This window comes from Rhagoletis pomonella, unplaced genomic scaffold, assembly GCF_013731165.1.
Source record: "Rhagoletis pomonella isolate Grant_MI unplaced genomic scaffold, Rhpom_1.0 Rhpom_scaffold_00013, whole genome shotgun sequence".
In the NCBI taxonomy this organism is placed as follows: domain Eukaryota; kingdom Metazoa; phylum Arthropoda; class Insecta; order Diptera; family Tephritidae; genus Rhagoletis; species Rhagoletis pomonella.
The window spans coordinates 22,640,387-22,662,887 of record NW_023458567.1 but is presented as its reverse complement, the minus strand read 5'-3'; the positions used below and the strand labels follow the sequence as shown (position 1 = coordinate 22,662,887).

Sequence of the window (22,501 nt, the reverse complement as noted above, 5' to 3'; positions counted from 1 at the left end):
ATTTGCATATTTCGGTAAATTTACAACAATAAAATCCACACGGTTGCCATGGTAGCAAGCGTAAAATTTGCAAGTACAATACCAACTGCAAATCCAAGACGATTTCCACAATATCCTGAACAACCATCATATCTTTATTTATGCTGCACAGGGTAAGTACTTCTAAATAGCCGCAGAAGTAATTTTAACAAATCTGTTAAATGAGTTTTATATTTATTTGTTTAAAAAATCATATTTGTACCAGTCTTGAAATATAAAGATCAAAGAAACATTTACTATAATTTTGGAAGTATTAAAAGTTTCTCTTAATATGTTTCTAAAATCGCAATAAGTAGCACTACAAAATCACGGCGATTAAAGAATCGCAGCCACTGAATTTACGGATAACGAAAAATCACCATATGGCTCATCACTAATTTGCTTTGATTTTATTGAATTGAATTTATCAATACAAATACGAAATATTAATAACAAGATTGGCCTCACCCGCTTCGCGTGCTACATTAGGTGTAATTTATTTCAATAAAACTCAAAATAGGTACTTAAACTCAGCATGGAACGTTGGAAATGTTCCGAGTTTTTTTACCCCTTCAAAATACGGTTTTGTACTCTAAACGACGATATGTGTGTATGTAAGTATGTTTGTTTGAGGAGAATCTTGCAATTAATTTTTGACCAACTTCCCGATGACCTAAGGGCTTGAAACTTCACAGTTGGCTCAGAACCCGATGACAATGCAATACGAGAGATGAATTAATCCGATACGTGGTGCAGGATTCGAGACATTTGAAAAACCCGTATTTCTAGTCCGTTTTAGTTGATATTTAGAACGTATATGAATTACAAGAACTATGCTACGTAAGATCTACGGCCCTGTTGGCGTAATCTACCAGTGCCGAAGAAAATCGAATGACGAACTGTATGACTGCGCTACCTTAGGCCTGTTGTGCGCATGAATGGCGAGGCTGCGGCGAAAAGATCCTTCGACCCGGTTGTAAAGCCGGACATTTACGGTTTGTCCCCTGAACATCATTTAAGTAGCAAAGCGCGGATGCTCCTAGTAAGGGAACACAACATAAGGGATCTAGCATTGACTGGTTGGCTACCGTCGAGAGCCCCTTCTCAGACACTTGTTAGAAGTAGCAACTCCTTCGAAATCCAGGACTATGTATAAGAACTACACCCTGTTAAGAAAGACAATTAACGGCATTCATCGAAAGACTATCACCACCTTCACTGCCTTAGAAGTGGCCAATTGCTCCTGACCTCCAGTGTACTTTCAAGTATGAAACATTTCAGTATTCTTCATAATTTTCCCGTTTCTGTGAATCATCTCATCAAGGTGACTTACACACATATACTTAATTAATTAATGCATGAATGTATCTATACATTTGGAAGCGAATATTTGCTATCAGTGATATGCATACATACATAGATACTTATACATTATTATTATAAGCCCTGAGCACTGCGACCCTTAGTGTGGTCTATTGTGCGTATGTACTTGTGCTATGTATTTATGTATGTACTTACTAGGGATGCCAAAATATGCGGAAGATTGTGATCCCGGGATTTTGGGATATTTTTTAAGTAATTCTGGGATCCCGGGATTCACATTGAGTCATAAATCTCATCCCATAATCTGAAAGCACTTAAACATACAATGAAATAAAACAATTTAAAATCTGCGATAAACTGATTGTTCAATTCACATATATTTTTAATATATTTTTTAAATTGTTTTATTTAAAAAAAAACCATGTGGTTACGGAACGCATACATCACAAATACCAATGTAAATACCAGGTACTTTTGAAAGTAATGATTAATACAAAAAAAAATTGAACAAAAATGTACAACAACTAAATATTTAAATATACAGTGAGCTCGCGATAATATTAACATCCTAACATATGAACATCCCAAAATATGAACACTTTTTCGCTACCATTGACTACTCTGAAATATGAACTTTAGGCAAAAGCTCCAAAAAATGAACATTATTGTTTTTAAAAATTTCTAACGAATTTCAAGAGCTTGGTAATTTGGGGAACCCCCTAGTTATTTGCATTGGAAATGTCCATACGTGTCGCTCGGAAATGCCTACAGTGAATAACTTCATGTTCGGTTTTCTTATTGTTAAATATGCCTCAAACATGTGATCCAAGATTTTAAAGTTTTTTTAACTGCAAGAAATGAAGTTTATTTGTTAAAAAAAACTTGCTTTAGAAAAAAAAAATTAAAATTGCACAAAGTAAGTTTCGTTTCGTTCGTTTCGTTTATCAAGTCTCGGCTAATAGAAAGTTTATGTTTTGTATGAGTTTGTTTGGAAATTTTGAAAATCGTTTACTGTGGTAGACAAGAGGTCGGTTACGGTATTACAATACCCTCCATAGGTAATTTTTAATTACTTGAACACCACGATTATTCTAGATGCCAAAAATAGGGGAAATCCTATGTTTATTCTACTCCATTAAGAAATGGCGAATGGCGATTTTATTGCCATTTTATCGCAATTTACTCGAAATTTTGATGGTGTACGAGTCAAACGGACCCCAGAATTGGATTCAGCGAGTCGAAATGCGTAGATGTTGGTAGGTGGGCCTGGTTAAAAGCACACATAATTGTTTGTGCCGGTGTTGTTGTTATTATTGTACTTAAAATGTGTCCGTAAGAGCAGCAAAGCATTCAAAGCGGATTCTTCTAATTTGGACCTGAAGCTGTTACACATAAAACCTGCTGGTGAAAAACATATTTCGCCTCAACACTTTTAGGCGTAATCCATTTGAAGGTAATGATCCTTATCTCCTCCATTACTAAATATTTGATCATCTTTTACCAGCACGTCGTATAAATAATAAGTTTTGCGATTTGAGGAACTTTGAGAAGATTGATTTAAACAATTATGTAAGGTTTCCTTAAAACTTTCTGTTTAGTTAACATTAGCTCTTCGTTAACATTATCATCTTCAAGAAAGGCTCAGGCTGCATTTTAAAAGTATAGTTTAAATATTTTTGTTAATTGTAGTCAAAACGGCATTTTACAAAAATCATACTTCAAATTCATAAACCAGTTCTTACTATCATTTCCATGTTTTCAATTTTTCGGGATCCCGGTATTAATTGAAGAAAATCCCGGGATCTTCGGGACTCCAAAAACACCGGGATCCCGAGATCCCGGGATTGGTATCCCTAGTACTTACATATGTATCTACACTTGGGCACTTCGCCGCTAGTAGTCTCCTCATATAAGCGATAGCAACTCAGCTCAAAAAAGTTACAGGAAATGCGAACTAACTCCGTTAGCGTAAGATTTGACTGAGGTACATCCATGAAATATTTCAATGCAGAGATATAGCACACGCAAGTTAGACTGGGTACACACGGAGCAACTTTTGTGCTCATTTTCGGCAATTTCTCTTTTGGTGTTTCCCTTCGAGTTTACACAGAGCAATCCTTTTGTATACAATTGTTGTTGTCAGCTGTGAATGGCCAACTAGAATTACTCAGACGAACGAGAGTACAAAGCGTGTTGCCCAAGCACGAGCAACTCGGTGCCGTTCCCCCTTCCTCGCCACTCTCTCTCCCACAAGTAACGAGTTACCGCGACAAAAGTTTCTCTGTCTGAACTTAGACTTAGGCGATTGCAGCAAAAGAAGGGTCATATGATGATGCGTATACATTAGCAACAACAAAAAAAAGAATCATCTAATAGTGCATTCACCCAAAATACGCCGACGGCTACAGCTTCATAACTGGCACACGACAGGGGTTGAAATGAAAAGTGGGAAATCCTCGCCAAATGTGCAAGTTGGCAAAGCCGAGCGCGTTGGTAGCGGGGGTTTTCTTCTAAACAATGCAGCAGAAAATCACGCAGCTACAATAAAAGACAAAACAAGCGAGCGAATGAGTGTGGCAGTTGGGATATGATTTGCTATTTTTTAAACAAAATTTCTAGATGTATTATGTGGTGAAATATGAGTACCTATGGCGCCAGAACAGCCGCCTGGTTGGCAGTAGGGTGGGTTGGGTTGGCTTGGTAATGCGATGGGTTGCCTGGATAATCAAAGCCTTGCTGGCCATTACAATTGATTTTCATCAGCACGGCTTCATTATCAATATGTTAGCTGTCTGGTGAGCTACATTTGCAGGTGACAGCTTCAAAGTGCAGTAACCATGAACTTGTTGTGCTATTGGTCGTTTCAGATTTCTAAAAATATACTTTCTAAAAAGCCAGCGTCAACAATGCAAAACAATAAAAGGGATAGATGGAGATCTGCTCATCACTGGCTCTAGGTGTTTGCTTTTAGGACTATTTTTTCACAAAAACAAAGCTGTCAACTCTTGAATTGTTTTCAATATTTCTTTTGTTCAAAACATGTTTACGAGTAAAATGCTAAATTTATATTCAAATATATTTTTTACGTTTGTCGCTTTACAAAAAATCTTTATTTCCTTTGTCGACAGACGTTGGTACGTTTTGTTTTGCGTTCGATTTAAAATTCCATTCCATTCCCTCACTTCCTAAGTTTTTTGAATTTTGAACCAGGCCGCGTTACAAATTGCTTTTTGTTAAATACTTAAATAGTTACTTACCTTATTATCATTTCTTAAAGTCAAACGAACAATTTTAAAACAATAATAAATGCGTAGGGCAAAAAGCTTCTTATCCCTAGGGGTTATTACCATTCAGTACTTAGATCGCGAATTATTGCAGTCAGATATTTGACACGAGAAATTACCACTTCTCAGTCTCACAACTTGTTTACAGTCTCATCTACTCAATGAAACCAGATACCTCGCTAGATCTTCTAAGACTGGTTGGGCATTGTCCACCTGAATTTTCCCAATGCTGACCGAACTATTCACCCAGTTTCTGTGTTAGATTATCGTTGGTGGGAGTGCTCTGAGCCCTCTCTAGGCAAATGGTCAGATGTCTCAGTACAAGCTGCGATTTAAATCCAATTGGCACCCGGAGTAAAACAACCATTTTGGAAGTAACTAGAAGTCAAGTAAGTAGCTCTGTTACCGCAACAGACACACAAACCACCACGTAACTTATATTCATATTCGTACTTTGAGCTTGATGATTCGCCACGTAAAATACATTTTTAATGAATATATCATATAAGCCTTGCATGAGACCGCCTTCTTGAGATAATGACCAAGGTCAACGTTTATAGGTGTGCACTTGAAACATCCGGATTTTATAGGGGCAGATGCATCTCCCGGGGCTAGTCGATATACTCATGAAGACTAAGGCTGACATCACTGCTATACAAGAAATGCGACGGACAAAGCAAGGTGTCCATAAACCTAGCTGACCCAAGTCGCCAAAAATCAATAAAAATTAGCTAGGAATTAGGTGTCTTTTAGGTGTTAATTAGGGCCTCCAAAATTAATTTAGGTGTTCCTTTGGTTTCCGAGAAATTCGCAAAAATGTGTGGGTCAGCTAGGTTTTAAATTTTCCAAATATATGCTGGAATTAGGTGTCTTTTAGGTGTTCTTCAACGCCACTAAAACCAATTCAGTAGCTCCATTGGTTTCCTAGAAATTCGCAAAAATGTGTTTTTCAGCTAGCTTAGCGCTGTTAAGCTAGCTGAACAATCTTAATTTCTTTTTTTTTAATTTTCGAAATACATATATGCAGGAATTAGGTGTCTTTTAGGTGTTCTTCAACGCCACTAAAACTAATTTAGTAGCTCCATTGGTTTCCGAGAAATTCGCAAATATGTGTGGGTCAGCTAGGTTTACGTAAACCGTTAAATTTAGCTTCTAAATTTTCCAAATATACGCAAATATACGAATTTCTCGGAAACCAATGGAGCTACTAAATTAGTTTTAGTGGCGTTGAAGAACACCTAAAAGACACCTAATTTCTGCATATATGTAGCAGACCCGGCGAACTTCGTCCCGCTCAAAGTTTTTATTTTTTTTTTATTGGAACTTTTTGGTCCAACATTTTCACCAACAATTCACGTTAACGATTTTCATTGGCACATTCCTCTGCTAAGATTATGGTTTGGTGGTCATTTGCCGCTTTAAATAACCTAAGGAAAGTGTTATATCCGTGACGAAGTTCTTGAAATTCTCCAACTGCAGCATTTCATAGCACGGTTATTCGCAAAACAAAATAGAAATTTGAAGAATTTTTTCCTCTTCACACCCTGGTGGCAACAATGACCCGGTTCAATAGTGAATCTGTCCTAGAAGCTTTATAGTTTAGTTGGTGGCAATTTCAAAATGGGTGCGAATCATTGTTCTACAGAAATGCAATATACATACATATACTTATTTCAGACGAAATGCCTTAAAAGCCTCTCAAAGAGGCAGTTTCGGCTAAGGCCCGACCTACTTTAGTATTAATGGCGTTACTAAATGTAAATGATGAACTGCGTATGCTAATGCAAAATATTTGAACTAATATTAGACAAATATGAAGGTGACCTTTGCACAACTTCGGTACATAAGTACATATAAAACTGGAGCAGCTGCATTTCGCTTACCATTGAATAGTAATAGTAAAATTTTAGTGCATTAATTTCAACACGTAGTATTAAAACCTAGTTTTCATTTCGTATTAAGTTTATATACATATGTGTATGAGAATGCTTGTTATGGTCCACGCCATGTGTATGTACGTACATACATACATATTTATGTAGGGGAATATAAACTGTTGCAAACTTTTGCAATGAGCTTGCATACAACAAGTAAGTAATACCTGTATCCGTCCTTAAAAGAGAGATTAAAAACACATATCGTAGGGAATATGTATTATATGTATGTATGTACATTAGACTGCATCACTCCCCATACAAAAAAAAAATCGGTGCTATTTTTCCATCGGAATTATAAAATTTATTATATTTTAAGACGTCCACCAAAATATCTCGGAAAAATTTTAAGATTTAAGTGAGCTGGACCGATTTGAAAATACCTCTAAAAATGGAATTTTATATGAATAAAAATAGTTTCTTAACATTTTTTTTTGAAAAAATCCCCTCAAATGTCAAAACGGTTTTAGCTTAAAAAAATTGCATAAAAATATTAAAAAAAAAATTTAAAAAAAATTTGAACGGAATCGTAATGAGATTTTTGATGCTGTTTTTTTAACTTTTTTCAAAGATTGGTATCAGAAAAACTTTAATAACACAACCTAAACTCTTCCGATTTAAACTTAAGAGGTGTCATTGGAAAGGTTTTTTCTCATCGTTTTTATTTCTTTGCTAATAAACTCATTCAAAGGATGACAGAGAAAGGTAGGATGAACGAACGTTATTCAAAGTTGAATTAAGATGTGTTGGTATTTGAAAAATAAAAAATTGGGATACGAATGACTTTTTTTGGACAGAAACAAAAACAGTGTGAAAATACCTTTCCACTGAGATCCCTTAAGTCTAAATCAGAATAGTTTTGGCCCAGTTATTCAAGGTTTTCGTAAATCAATCTATGAAAAAAGTAAAAAAACAGCATCAAAAATCTCGTTCTTACGATTCCGTTGAAAAGATTTTTAAGTATTTTTATGCAGATTTTTTAAGCTTAATCTGTTTTGTCATCTGAGGGGACTTTTTTCAAAAAGTTCTTTAAGAAACCATTTTTATTCATAAAAAACTCCATTTTTGGAGGTGTTTTCAAATCGGTCCAGCTCACTAAAATCTTAGTATTTTTCCGAAATATTTTGGTGGACTTCTTAAAATATAACAAATTTTGCAATCCCGGCGGAAAAACTGCAACTTTTTTTTGGTGATGCAGTCTAATGTACATTAGGATGGTCCTTAAAAAAATCAAATGAACGATTTATTTCAGTCTCACCCCTTCAATCGGTAATACCACGGTCACAGATATCACAAATAAATGTTGGTACCGATTGGAGACGGTTAAGGCGTGTCGCACAGAGGCCAAAGTTTAGATTCCTCTATAGAGACTAAAAAAATTAAAAGAAATTGTTCTGCCAACTCATACCCAAAACCGATACTACCGTAGTCGAAGATATCACATATAAATTTTGGTCCCGATTGGAGTCGGTTAAGGCGTGTCGCAATGGGGTCCAAGGCCAGATGCTCCATGGAGACTCAAAACATTAAAAACATTTTTTTTTTTTTTAAACCCCAAATCGATACTACTAAAGTCGAAGATATCACATACAAATTTTGGTCACGATTGGAGTCGGTCAAGACGTCTTCATAGGGTAATCTGAATTTTGACCCCCGTGCGTCATGCCTTAACCGGCTCCAATCGGGGCCAAAATTTGTATGATATCTTTGTGTGATACCTTCGACTATAGTAGCATCGACGCAGGGATTGAGGCTTAGGAAATCCGATATAAAAATTTGCTTTCTACATTTAAGGACCACCCTAATGTACACAGGTAAATGAAATTTTTTAATTAAGTATCATAACTATATCACGTAAGTGGCAAAAAGAAAACAAAACAAAAACCATATTTTTTGATCATAAGCAAAAATTGTATGTAAATACAGAGTATATACTTAAGTACTCTTTTCATTTTAAATATTAATGACTAAAAATTAAATACGATTATTAGCACTAAAAATACTGTTTCATATAATAATATAATAAATATTAATCATATTAAATAACTATCATTATCTTTCAATTAATCATGAAGACATCATTAACAATTTTCATCCAGACACCAGTTGAACTGATTCCCATTCTGCGCTACAGGGAAAGAATCTTCTAATCTGAGTTTGATCTCTTTAAGGTGCTGAGATTTTGAGTAATTATCTTCCCATATTTGACATAAAAAAAGTCAATAACATCGTTTTGACCAACTTAATGAGTCTATTACTTATTTTGCCACTTAATTAGAAAACACAATGCCCGTTCCTTTCACGCGAATTTCAGTTAGTGCCTTTGCTGATTGCTTGAGCAGACAATAAACATGTTTGTTACTCACCCTTTGCTATTTTTTTCTACATTGGAGTTCATATTTTATTGTCGCAGCAATTACAAGTCTTATTGCGATTCACGTCGGACTGGTTTTATGGCCAACCTCTCGTTTAGCGTGAAAAAATTAATTAGTTTTAAACGAAATTTAAATTTAAAATCTTAAATCTGAAAAAAAATATATTAAATAAATATTTAATATTTATCAAAAAACCTTATACACACATACATATCTACATATTTCTCGCAGTTCAACAATCTAATTTTTACACCTGATCATTACACTTACCGCCTTCCCACTCGCCGCGTATCAAGTCGGCCGCCTTCTCACCAATCATAAAAGCCGGCGCGTTTGTGTGCGCCGTTGGCGGAAAGGGAATGATGCTCGTATCCACAACGCGCAATTTTCGAATGCCATGCACCTTTAGCTGCGGATCGACCACTGTCGTGCTATCTGTTGCCGGTCCCATGCGGCATGTGGCCACCTGATGGTGCAGCGTGTAGGACAAAGTCCGTATGGAGCAGCGCCAGTACTCGTCGCTGCCGAAAATGTATTGTTCACAACCTGGCACTAGTTTATCGTATAGCCGAGCGCCAATGCGTTGCATGGCTGGTGATTCACCGATGCGTATGGCTGCTTTGATGCCCTCTAATAGGTGTTCGATGTCCTCCTCGTTGAAGAAATATTGGGGATCAATCACTGGCCCGCGCAAAGGGTCTCGATTGTGCAACCAAATGCGTCCGAATGATTTAGGGTGGAAATCCATGACCAGCACAGTAAAGTGTTCTTGTCGCGCCAGCTGTAAAGGTAGATACAACTGGTCGTAGAGATCCTGGCGGATATTTCCGCCCTCTTTCAGTCCGGTGCCATCGTCGGACACGATGCCGCCCAACACTGTTATCAATTCGACATCTGGCCAATCGGACGGCCTTTGAGAGCTGGGTATTTTAATGAAAGCTAAACACTCTACACCACCAATGCTGGAGAGGCGAGTTCCCGGGTCGCCAAACAGAAAGAAGCGCTTGATATCACTCAAGGTGATGCTGGTGGGATAGGTCGTCTGTCCTGTAGTATTGGTTAAGAATACAGGCCCTATGTGCGACATGTGATCGTACATGCGTTTGCCCACGGGCAACTCCTGTATCACGGGCACCTCAATAGCATTTAGATTGTCTGCAGGTCCGACACCGGACAGCATCAAGAGCTGCGGTGAGTTGAAAGCACCCGCGGACAGTATAACCTCCTTACGCGCCTTAAAAGTGTATCGCTTCTTTCGCTGGTGCAGGAATTCCACACCATAAGCCATCTTTGTTTCCGGATCTATGAGTACACGAAGTGCGTGCGCAAAAGTGAAAATGCGTAGATTTGGACGCACTTTATACACAGGTCTTATGAAGGCGCGATAGGCGCTGTGTCGTCGTCCATTTTGCGTTGTGGCCTGTACGTATGAAACGCCTAATTGTGACTCGCCATTGTAATCTGTACGTGGATGTCCGGCTTCCTGTGCGCCATGTACAAACGCGTGTGCATAATCGGTGCGAAAGCGCACATCCTCGACACTCAGCGGCCCAGAATGGTTGTGATAGGGTGATGATTCCAAGCCAGCTAAACGGGCATTCTCTGATTTGAGAAAGTATGGCAGCACTTCGTCGTACGACCAACCTATGCTGCCCGCAGCCGCCCAGCTGTCATAGTCGCGCCGATTGCCGCGGTTGTAGATCATGTGGTTGATGGAACTGGTGCCGCCTAGGACCTTTCCGCGTGGCAATGCGCACTCGTTGTTGTTCATGCCAAAGCAGGCGCGCTTTTGTGGCACCGACCTGTAGCCCCAATTGGAATGTGTGCCTTGCAGGAAGCCCGTCACTACGGGGATAGTATGTGCGATGTTCTCAATACCGCCAGCCTCGAGGAGCGCAACGGACCAGATGCGGTTCTCGGACAGCCGATTAGCCAAAGTGCAACCTGCAGCGCCAGCGCCCACAATAATGAAATCGTATACGTCATTTTGTTTGGGTACTGCAAGATAAGAAGGACAGGTTTGAAATAAATTTCAACAAAAGCACGATTTTCCAAAGCGCAACCTACCAGCCGAATTAAATTGTTCTATTACGTTGGCCAGTCCGAGTTGAAAAATATTGTTTAAAACTTCTACAGCGGCCGCGGAGCGCAGTAAAAGAGCAGTACAAATGACTGCTACGCGTAGAATTTCCATTGAAAGTATACAAATTACGATTATAATTTATTAAAAATATTCCAACGCTTAATTTTTACGCACGCTCGTTTGGCGTGTATTTACTTATGCAGGTCAACACCTCGCTGCGGCTTTATTTATAAGCTCATCAAGGAATCGCATATATTGGTGGGAGCATGCGCAACCCAAATTAATTTGTGTAAAGTGTTTGAATTTGTCACCACCCGAACAGGTGTCGCTGTTAAGATACATACTACGAGTATTTAATTTAACAGACAGCAGTGGCGGCACTGTTAACTCATTACAATTGCGATCTCAGCGAAGACATATCAGCTAGTCGCAGAAAAAGTGAGAAAAGGAAATTAAAGAAAAAAAAAAACATATAAGGCAAGACTTCACAGACCGGCAAAATTATATTTGTTTACTAACAAAAAAAAAATGAATACAAACATATGATATCTGCACACCTTGCGCTCTCATTTGAAACACTTACATACATACATATGTACATTATTGGTTGAATAAATTGCTGATTAGCCAAACGCCATGGCAGTCGGCCAGTAGCTGAAAGGTTTTGTTTACACTAAACATAAACCAGTTTCAACAAACAGTTGTACGTAAAATATTTGATGTAGTAGTTTACACTCTTTTCTTTTATCTCCTTTTCACTTGAAAATTCTGTGGTCAAAAGCAATAACTCTCTAAGTCGAAACACCTGATTTCGAGAAGAAACGCTTTAAACATTTGGATTGTAATATTAGCTACATGGGGACACCGAAACATTTGCTTCTGCATAAATATAACATTTTTAATAGTTTACGAGATAGGAATTTCACATGCGCATGGAATACGTAGTTGCAGAATACTATAGAATACATATACATATACATGCATATACAGTAAGTACAATCGAGTCAACAGCTAATTTCTTTGATTAAGTACTCTGCAGAAAAAAGTGTGCTAACGCAAACGTCAAGCTGTGAAGTGCTCTGTTTTGGCTTCATATTTTCAATGATTTTGCGCTAATAATTAGCTAAGGTTCAGATAAAAAGTACCAGCGAGCATTTTATGCAAATGAAGCTAACCGAAAGTTATTATTCTCTTGTATATTGATTTGAATCAATTTTATTACACTTTTAATTACATATATGTAAGGTGACCAGAATTTTTCAACATTCCAGGAGAACGAATTTTTATATTTATTTTAACATAACATAAATAACAAATAAATTAGCAATTCAAAGGTTCTCTAAACAAAAGTCAAACAAGTTAATAGTACACTGCGTGGCATAATTATAAGACCGCCACATATTAACAAGTTTTCGCTATTTATTTTTAAAATATTTGATTGTAATTCTATTACTTCCAAAAGAAATTGCTTTTGTTCTTCGTCTTTCGTTAAAGTTCGATTATAATTTTGTATCAATGCTATATCTAGTTCAGCGAATATCATTAATATATTTAATACTCTTAATCGTCTCTAAGACAACCAACTCCAGGGTAATTTTTTAAGGAATTTAATGCCCTACAAGAATATGCCTAGAAAAAAACCTTTATGCCTTTTCTATAACTCTATTTAACGGTTCAAAAGTTATAACATAAAAAAAGTTATTTTGGATAACCCTAATATATGTATATATACAAGAATTAATCGTTTACAGTAATAAGAATAAATGGCGAAATTTCCGGGGAACGCTCTCAAAATTTAATATGGCGAATTACGACTGAAGGCTCTGTTATGCATATTTGGCAGTGCATCAGCTGTTTGCAGCTTACATTAATTTTGCTACTATTTTGATCATTTTAAAATCATAAAATTTTCTCCAAAACCACAGAGTAAGTGCAATATTAATGAAAATAAATATCGTCGCTTGTCGGGCGATACGTATTAATCCGTTAAATGTAATACCACTTCCATATGAAGATATATCGAAATACAATATATTTTCACAGGAGTTAACTTCGAGTTGCCAGATTTTGAAACGGAGAAAGGAGTACATTTATATTTTCGATAGAAAAAAAGCAGTACAAGACCTAAAAAAGGAGTAAAATCTTTTTTTTTTAATTTTTTGTGCAATTTATTGTTAAAAATTACCTTTAATTAGATACAAATAAACAAAGATATTTTAGAAATATTTTTCAAAGCAACAATAAGTGTTAAAAATAAATAACTAAATGAGCTGGCTTTCCAATAAGGCCGGTCGTTAAAGAGATGTTGATCAAAGGGGGAGTTGTGATATTTGGCGATTTTTCTAAGGCGTCCCTAGGGACCCACAGGGGCCAAGGTGGTCTGGGGTGCTACGCCCACTCCCCCCTTCGCTCACCACCTCTTCAATGACCGCCTTTATAGGAAATTTTCCCCAACTAAATTCTTCAAAAGAATTACAAACTCTCTGAATATATGGCCAGTTTTTTAGTTTAAGCCTTATAATTAATTTAATATTTTTCTGATTTTTATACCCGAGCACCTACCTTGCTACGACCATGCCTACACCTTTTCACTATCACACTTAACTTTGCTTACTAAGGGCCGTTTTCTAATGTAAGCAGTAAAGTTGCCTTTACTAACAGGGCAGATAAATTGTTCCTCACTTTAAAGTGTTTTCATTTTCTTATCTTACCGGTAAAAATAAATTTTTTATTCCGTAGAGTGAAACTTCACTACATTTCCGAGTGTGAAACTTCACTACAATATAGAGCAAAAGCAACTGTTAGCGAAAACCAAAACCTTGGTTGAAGTATCTAATATATCGGACTCATGAACCAAAACAGAACCAAAATTTAAAGTTGGGTTCACATTTTCAGAGGTTGCATCGGGTGAGCAACAATTTATCGATTCGAGAAATTAATGCGCTGATGAGAAAACGAATACTCGTATATCTTTTATAGGTGTACTTTTTCTTAGACTTTGTATAAAAAAAAAGAGAAAAAAAAAACTGTATAGGGTTGGTCGTATGAATGCCCTCCTAGTCACCAGTTCGGAGTCTTTTCGATTGCTGAGTATGAGGCCTTATGTTGGACAAAAGACGGAGTATAAAGGACCCAATTGGGGGAAATTAGCCTATATTTACAGAAGATATGTAATAAAGTAACCGATGAAGACTTGCGTGCTTTTCTCCCAAACCCGCTGGTAAGCCCAAATGAAGGTTAAAATTTAAAAACGAATTAATCAAATTTTCGCAAAATCTATAAAGGTCCCTTTTATTAAAAACAAAAAAAAAAACTGTGCGACAGTTATTATTTTACACCCTGTATATGATAAAATATTAATAGCTGGAAAAAGGAGAACAAAAGAAGTACAAAACTAATAAAGGAGTACATTTCCACATATTTTTTTGGGAGGACAAGGGTGTACATTGCAATAAAAAGGAGTACGTGTACTCCCAAAAGCAGTACGTCTGGCAACCCTAAGTTAACTCAGCCATCGGCCAGGACATGGATGAAACATTTTTGGATTTGGGTTTCATTAATATTTGCCGACTTCAAAATAAGCGAAAAAAATGCAGGCGGAATCGTCGCTGGGCGATTCATCCCGATCGGATGCCAAATGGGTATTTTAAGAAAGTCTTCTTAAAATCAAAACCCGTCGATAGAAAACTTTTTCTATTAACTAGGATGCGCCGTTCAGTGTACAATTTGTTACTTAATTCATTGCGAGCTTTCCTCGAAAAGCCCAAGCAACAAATTAGTGCAGAATAACGCCTTGTAATAACGTCAATGTAAGTTAAAACGGTCTATGATACTCTCTTTTTCCAGAAAATTGCGAGAAAATTGTGTTGGCGTGTCTAGTTTTGCACAACTTTGTGATGCTTAACGATCACAAAAGTTGGTATTGCCCAGAACAATATGTGGACGCATATAGCACGGAGCATGGCGCAGTAAATGGAGAATGGCGTAATGAGTTGGAAAGTATTGGTGGTCCATTGCCATCAATAAAGGCCGGTCCACATAGAACTTTCGCGTTGGCTTTGGCGTTGGCGTTGGTTTGACAGAACGCACGTTCTATGCTTGCTACAATAAATGCTTGGCAGCGAATCCTTGGGCCACTAAATTAACATATTAACGACAGATAAATTAATATTTCATATCAATAATTGCATTAAAAACGATATTTCTTGCCCGCACTTGATTAAAAAGGAAAAATATTTCACATAATTTTATTTATTTGCAACAGCTGACGAGCGACGCACGCGAAAAGTTGAGAGTTGGCCCTCTTTTTGCTTTGTGTTGGCGTGAGCGTTGTCGAATTCTGGCTATGTGGACGGCTGCATTTGAATTCATGTATTCATAGTCAGCTGTTGAAGCGACGCCAACGCCAACGCAACGCCAAAGTTCTATGTGGACGGGCCTTAACTTCTTCACGATGCAACGCAACTTCTGTAGCATTTCGTATGAGGGACAGATTGGCGGATTTCTTTTTAAATCAAGGGGCGGTTACATTTCAGTAAAATAAATATTGTTATAAATATAAATATATATATATATATATCGCACAGTGGTTCGGATAGCAGATCTAGCTGGATGAAAGTCAAAATTTTTTTGTTTCTAAAATACTTAATGGTACTTGGAATACATTCCTGACAATACATTCAAATAGAAATTGCATTTATTAACGCATTCACATATGAAAACTAACAAAAAAATGTAAGTCAACGCCGCCTATTTGAGAACTCTATTTTAAAAGCTGAAATTTAACTTAAAAGATTGCTAATTGCACTCACAGATATTTGCATAATTGCAAATTGACTTTATAAACAAAAAATTACACTTATTCCGCTACAGATTCAGAGGTCATAACGCAATTTATGTCCACATTGGTATAAGCAAATTTATTCTGAAAAATCGTCGTTTTGATTAATTAAAAAAATAAATTAAAGAATAGGAAACGTAAAGGCCGTCGAAGGCCGTTATAAAACCATACAACATATGTACTCGGATGTACACTTATAAGACACAAAAACTTTAGTGACGAAATAAAAATATTTACACAAAAGATTCACGTTAGAAATCGGGCTCTAGTTTCAACTCCATGACAGTATTAGTTATAATTTGCATAGCTTTTGTTGGCTTGGTATCGCTCATCTCGCTTATCGTGGCGATTATCATCTCCCCAAAAGCACGTACGGCCTTGTTTTCATTCTGCCGCTCTTTGTGTACTTCTTTGTACATCTGACACACCTCTTTAAATTCGTCGTCAGCATCATTTGTCCTATGCCTTTTTCTCGGCAATTTCGTTGATGATTGTGGCGTTGATGCCACTGGGTCACCAGCCGGAACATCTAGAAACTCTTCTTCTATCGGGAACAATATCGGCGATCCAGGCGATGGCAATGAGGACGAGCTTTCCTCCAATACGTTAAAGGTGCATCGAGTTCTGAAATTTATATGCATTTTGCATGTGTATAAATGTGTATAAGTACTAGACTCCTGCGCAATTCCATTTAAACGGCCCAACAAGACATCCGATCGCCGCGCAAATACTTTCCATCCCCTACTTTCATCGTTCGGGTCAATTGTGAGTAAGCATAAACCAGTTTCAGCAAGCGTACGTAAACTACCGATCAATAGCAACACGCGTAGAGTATTTACTTTGCCTTCCGCAACTACTGCGAGTAAAAGGTATTTGACAGTAGAGTACTCTACTGGTAGTACTTGAGTATTTTCGAAGAAAACATACATTTGTGGCAAGAATGATAGAAGAATTTTCTGGATCGCGCATTTGTGGTATCTGAAAAAAACTAAGGACAGGAATGTAGTGGAGCGATGAAGAGAGCGACGAGCAAAACGTACTTTCAACTAAAATGCTGATATACATACCTAAGTACATACGGATGTATGTGCATAGACACGTATGTGCATAGATACATACATATGTGCATAAATACGTATGTGCATAGATACGTATGTGCATAGATACGTATGTGCATAGATACATACTTATGTGCATAGATACGTATGTGCATAGATACGTATGTGCATAGATAAGTATGTGCATAGATACGTATGTGCATAGATACATATATATGTAAGCAGTGTTGCCGCCGCTCAAAGAACTTTCTAACCAAGATTAGACGAAAAAGTTACCAAACGTAAGGAAAAATAACCAGCTTTTTTATTGGTTTAACAATTCAGGTCATCACAAATTCTTTTTTAAATACGTATAGAAAAAGTTAACAAACTAAAGAAAATCAATTTTTATTTGCATTTTTAAAAGTAAATTCTTTTAAGGCTGTAATATGTAAATACATATTTTATAAAATCAGTTTTCCCTTATTAGATGCATATGTATGAATGTTAATATCTTCGTAAACATTACCAGTCTCTAAATGACGTTTTTGAATAAGTACATAGGTACACAGTTTCTAACTTCTTTATAAGAATCAATAAAATACCTAATCAGCGTGAACAACCACATTGTATATATTTTAAGATTAAGATTAAATAATTAAAAATTGGACTTATTGAACTATATCGTCGCTCAGCGCGAAATACGCCAAACGTAGTACCGCTTATACGATGGTAAATAAATTTTAAAAAAGCCCAAAAACCCGATTTTTTCAAAACTGTGGAATGGTATTTATTTTAACTGAGCCTACTTGCTATAAGAGTATTATTATTAATCTTAACTTAAATTAATAAAGTAAGCAGTAATGGAAAAAGAATAACCAAATCCCTTTTTATTGTACATACATGACCTGGTATTGGGTTCTGCATATACGAGGTATTTATATATGTCCTATCTAACAGGTTTGTTGCGAATACTAATCCAAGATAAAAGTCCTTTCCGGATAATAAACAAACGGCCTGTCCAAATTAAACAAATTTGGCATCATATGAAAGAGGACTGAAATAGCTTTTAAACAACGACCTCTATTTATATATTTTTTATAATCTAATACTATTTAAAGAAATGCATATACCTGACACAAGGTTTTTTCTATGGTAATTAAATAACATTTTTTGTTGAAATATTTTTCAATATTGGCTTTCCTCGTTTAGACATTTCAGTTTTAAAGTTATTTAAGTCCTTTTTCATTTGATACCAAAGTTGTTTAATTTGGATAAGCGGTTTTTTTTTATCCGGAAAAGACTTTTATTTCGGAATAATATTCGTAACAACCCTGCTATCTAAGTATGTATTCATTTGAAGTAGTCTTTAGTCGACCATGTATATTATGTATTCTGTATATTATAAAACAAATACATACATATGTAAGTAATATTAATACATTCATTCCAAATATTCTCACTTGGTTTCACTGCTGGGGCTGCCACTGCTGCTGCTACTCTCCTCAACCTCGACAGGTGTAGCTGGCCTATGTCAATTAAAAACTACAGTAAATATTAAAAAATAACCAAAACGGGACAGATATTAACAACTTCACAGTCAAGAAAAAAATAACCAAAATTGGTTAAAAGTAACCAAAACGGCAACACTGTATGTAAGTGTCCGCATATATTTTTTCTCGTCACTTGTTCTGTCGCTTCACTGCGGCAAAACCAAGTTGTGGGGAAAACCCTGACGATTGAAACCATGGGTTCATATTAAATATATTTATGTATGCATGGACATATGTACATATGTTAAAATGCAGTTTCGATTTAAAAAAATCGGATGAAGTTTTTCTTTCGCCATTCATACACCTCTAATTTTAGTATTTATTAAAAAAACTCAATGAAATTCAAAAACTCTATCTTGCATTTGGGTTTACTCAATACCAATTTGAGCTGTCGCAGTGTTATCAAAAAAAAAAAGTTATCAATAGGTAGGTTCAGAAGGCGCAGCAGTTGAGCGCAACCGTTGCTAAACAAAAATCAGCGATCCTTATGCGTCTTTTGAACGACTTCATACATTAGCTGTCAAATTCAACTCTCAAAGGTACACACCAACATGTTGTCTCAAATGATCAGAAAAATATTACGATCATCTAACACGCAACTATTCAGTTGATCAGAAGTACGCAACAACGCGTTCAGAAGGTGCAATCGCACCAGTTACTGAGCTGTTTCGCCTTCTGAACGTGCCAAATGAAAATTCGTTTCTCTTGAAATCAAGTTATATGGCTGCGTATGTATGTACATATGTATGTACATATTCCGAAATTTTTTTTATTTGTAAAGGCTCTCAAGAAAAACTAAAAATTCATATAAAATTACGCACAATAAATGGAAAATAAATTTTCTTCTATAAAAAATTTCTTAAATCAGTATGCAGCTCTTAAGAAAAAAATGCTCGTACATCTCGTCGCTACCATGTCCAACTATCGAATGTGAAAATCGGCACTTTTCAAAATTTTGATTTGCCACTAATAATTTTATTTCGTATAGCAGCATTGCTTAAGTTATTGTTTTTGACAACTTATTTGTTGGTTAATGACTGCAAATAGTTTTATAGAAAATTAGAGACGAGAAATAATACTTTCATAAAAATTTAAGTACATACATAGATTTAAAAAGCTGCTTGAATACAAAAGTTTTATGAAAATGTCACATTAAACAACTGTCTAAATCTACATTTTTTTTATAAATAAGGCCGTAAACATTTCCTTACATCGTCGATTTCCATATTCTATTTTTACTCTTTCAATTTCACTGACCAGCGCTGCAAACGATATCAACTAGTAGGCTAACAACCAGAATTGAAATTTAATACGCAAGTACTTACCGTACTACAAGTATACAGAGAGTAGATTTGCTACTCCCTTTTGGCAGCAGCAAATATCTCTCGTACGCGATGAGGGAAAGTAGAGTACGTACTTTGGTGGAGTAATAGCAAGTACGTCAAGTATTTACTCTCTCAACGCCAAGTAGTGTATGTATGCGGAAAAAAAGTAACAATGTGTTGGGAGTAGAGTACAATGCAAGGAGTACTTATTGAATGAAATGCGGCAAATACAATTGCGCTGGACTCTAATAAGTACATATGTAAACATAAATGTATGAATGTACATATTAGCATGGTAAAACTTTACGCTAATAAACAAATTACTTACGGTCTTTGTTTTACGAAAGGTTTCAAAAAACTCAAGCTATCCATCAGCGGCCAATATACCTGAGTTGTCGCCCCACTTCCTGATGGATCATCCATCTTCCGTAGCTCCCTCGAATACCGCTCGCTCAGTGAGATCCACCGCTTGTTGCACTGGCCCCCTAAACAATTAAATTATCAGGCTTTGAAGTCCTTAAGTTTAATAAATAACTTAACTACCTGCCTTTCCAAGCTCCCGTGCTATTTCAGTCCGAGCTGCCACTTTTCTGTCGGACAATCTGTAGACGGTCATTGTTTTATTGTATAAAATTTCTTTGGAGCGCACTAAATCAATTAATTTCTCGTCATCCATCCTATTGCAAAGCAAATAACATAATTTAATATATGAAATAACTATTTTGATCTATAAATATAACTCACATTTTGTTCATATCAAAATTAGCGCCAGAAAACAATTGAGCGAATGAAAAATAAAGAGAACTGTCAAAGTGTGAAATGTCATTTGAAATCCTACAGACTTCCATGTTTAGCATTGTTCGTTTATGTGTTGGCTAATCTGTTATATACACAGCTCATTAAACAGATTTATTATGTGACAGATCCCAAAGCATGCAATGTACTGCCAAGTATGTATGCATAACAGAGCCTTGAGAGCGCGAACAACGTAATTGGGGTGCCGTGGGAAAGCCGTATTAGGTGTTATTGATTAAGGCTAAAAGAAGTTTACGCTGTTCAACTCATTCTTGTTAAAATAAAATTTTAAGTTTAGAATAGATTTTTAAGTTGTGTCAATCACAGACATCTTTGAAACAGCTTTTTGTTAAGATGAGACAGAACAAAGTTATCCATATGAAGAAAAAAAAAATTACTCGGCGATATATAAATATTAGTACTTCAATTAATTCACGCTGTGTCCGCAGCAGAATTGCGGATTTAGCAAGCCGGGAAGTCATGGGTTCGAATCCCACTGCCAAGAAAAATTTTTACATCTTGGTTTGTTCTTTTAAATTATTATTTAAATTTTGTTTATTTAATTATAGTTGTTGTGGCCTTTTTAAGTAAAATTAAACTCCAAAAAATTTGATTTACTTGAAATGATTATATGAAATACCATTAAAAAAGAATAATATAAAGTTTAATAAAATAAAATAAAAATAAAAAATTATATTAAAAAATATTAGTAAAATTTAAAAAACTGCGTTTACTACTTCAACAGCTAAAAACAGAACTTAGAACCTTATTTTACCATTTTAAAATCACGTTCTCCTCATTTTAAAGTTAAAACTCTGTATTTGCCATAAAATGCATTTTAAGTTGACTATGAAACAGTTAAAATGGTGATTACTATAAAACACAATTTAAATCATTAAAACCTTTTTCAACTTCTCTATGACTACGGGCCAATGATTTTTTTCCAATTAGGAAATAATAATATTCTTAACGAAATTTTTTTAAAATTTCATGACTGCTATAAAACTTGAAAAGGAGGAAAAGGAGGACATTTTTGGTCAAAAGGAGGACAGAGAAGGACAATATTTTTAAGGAGGACAAATCACGTTTGAGGAGGACAATCCTCCTCAAAGGAGGCCGATTGGTCAGCTTACATATATGTATGTAATCTTACCGAGTCATCTGTTGGTATCATTGTTGTTGTGAACAAGTAATTCTTTTGTAACTGCAATTGTTTTAGTTCTTTTCTCTTTTTGTTTACTTTTTTTTTGTAATTCCTGTCAGAGCTGTTTGCCTTTTGTTTATTGACTTTCATAATACAGCGATTCTCAAACTGTTCGCTGCTTTCTTTTAAAGCTAAATACATCAGCTAATTTTAACTAACCTCCTAAACTGTTCTTGAGTATTTTGTTTGCCTTTTTATAGCCATAAGTGTTATTAATTTTTCATTATGAAGTGTGACCTTGATAATTGCCAAGTTAAAAGCGATTCTGAATGCTACTTATCGTGCTGGCTCTGTGATTGTTTTCCAAAGTGTGCTGGTTTGAAAGGAAGAATTCTGGAAGCTATTAATGATAGCAAGGGTCTTCGCTCGTCTTGCTTAAAATGAAGGGCAACCGAAGTTAATATCTTTAAGCTGTTTATGCAAACCAAAAATGGTTTGGGAAATACGGAACCCGGTAAAAAAAAAAGTGAGGGGGTTTAGAGCGGTGATTGTAAATTTGAAAACCCCCACCTCCGGAGGCTTATAGTCTTTAAGAAGATTGAATTTTAAGTTGCAAAAAATGTCAACTTCAACCTCACTTTTTGCTTTGCAAACCAATTGAACTAAAATGTCGGTGCTGTCACACAACAAAAAATGCCCAAAAAAAAATCACTGAAAACGAGAAACAATAAAAACGGACATTGTAATTAATTTTTTTTCAACTAAATATCGATGTATTGATAAAAAAAAA

The 22,501-nt window shown here is 35.9% G+C and overlaps 2 protein-coding genes across 4 annotated transcripts in view; one reads left to right on the top strand and one right to left on the bottom strand.

Moving 5' to 3' along the window:
- LOC118748995 (flotillin-2) overlaps positions 1–22,501 on the top strand; it is a 516,275-nt gene that overhangs the window by 7,228 nt on the left and 486,546 nt on the right. The gene's annotated exons all lie outside the window — the stretch shown is intronic.
- On the bottom strand, positions 9,182–11,128 carry LOC118748246 (glucose dehydrogenase [FAD, quinone]-like). Its single transcript, XM_036482622.1, has 2 exons — positions 11,002–11,128; positions 9,182–10,932 (listed from the first exon to the last, which is right to left on the bottom strand). The coding sequence occupies exons 1-2, from the start codon at positions 11,126–11,128 to the stop codon at positions 9,182–9,184; spliced, it is 1,878 nt and encodes a 625-aa protein (XP_036338515.1).

Coding starts and splice junctions, on each gene's coding strand:
- LOC118748246 (XM_036482622.1), bottom strand. CDS start 11,128: ATGGAAATTCTACGCGTAGCAGTCATTTGTACTGCTCTTTTACTGCGC. Junction 10,933..11,001: donor AGAACAATTTAATTCGGCTG/GTAGGTTGCGCT, acceptor CTTATCTTGCAG/TACCCAAACAAAATGACGTA.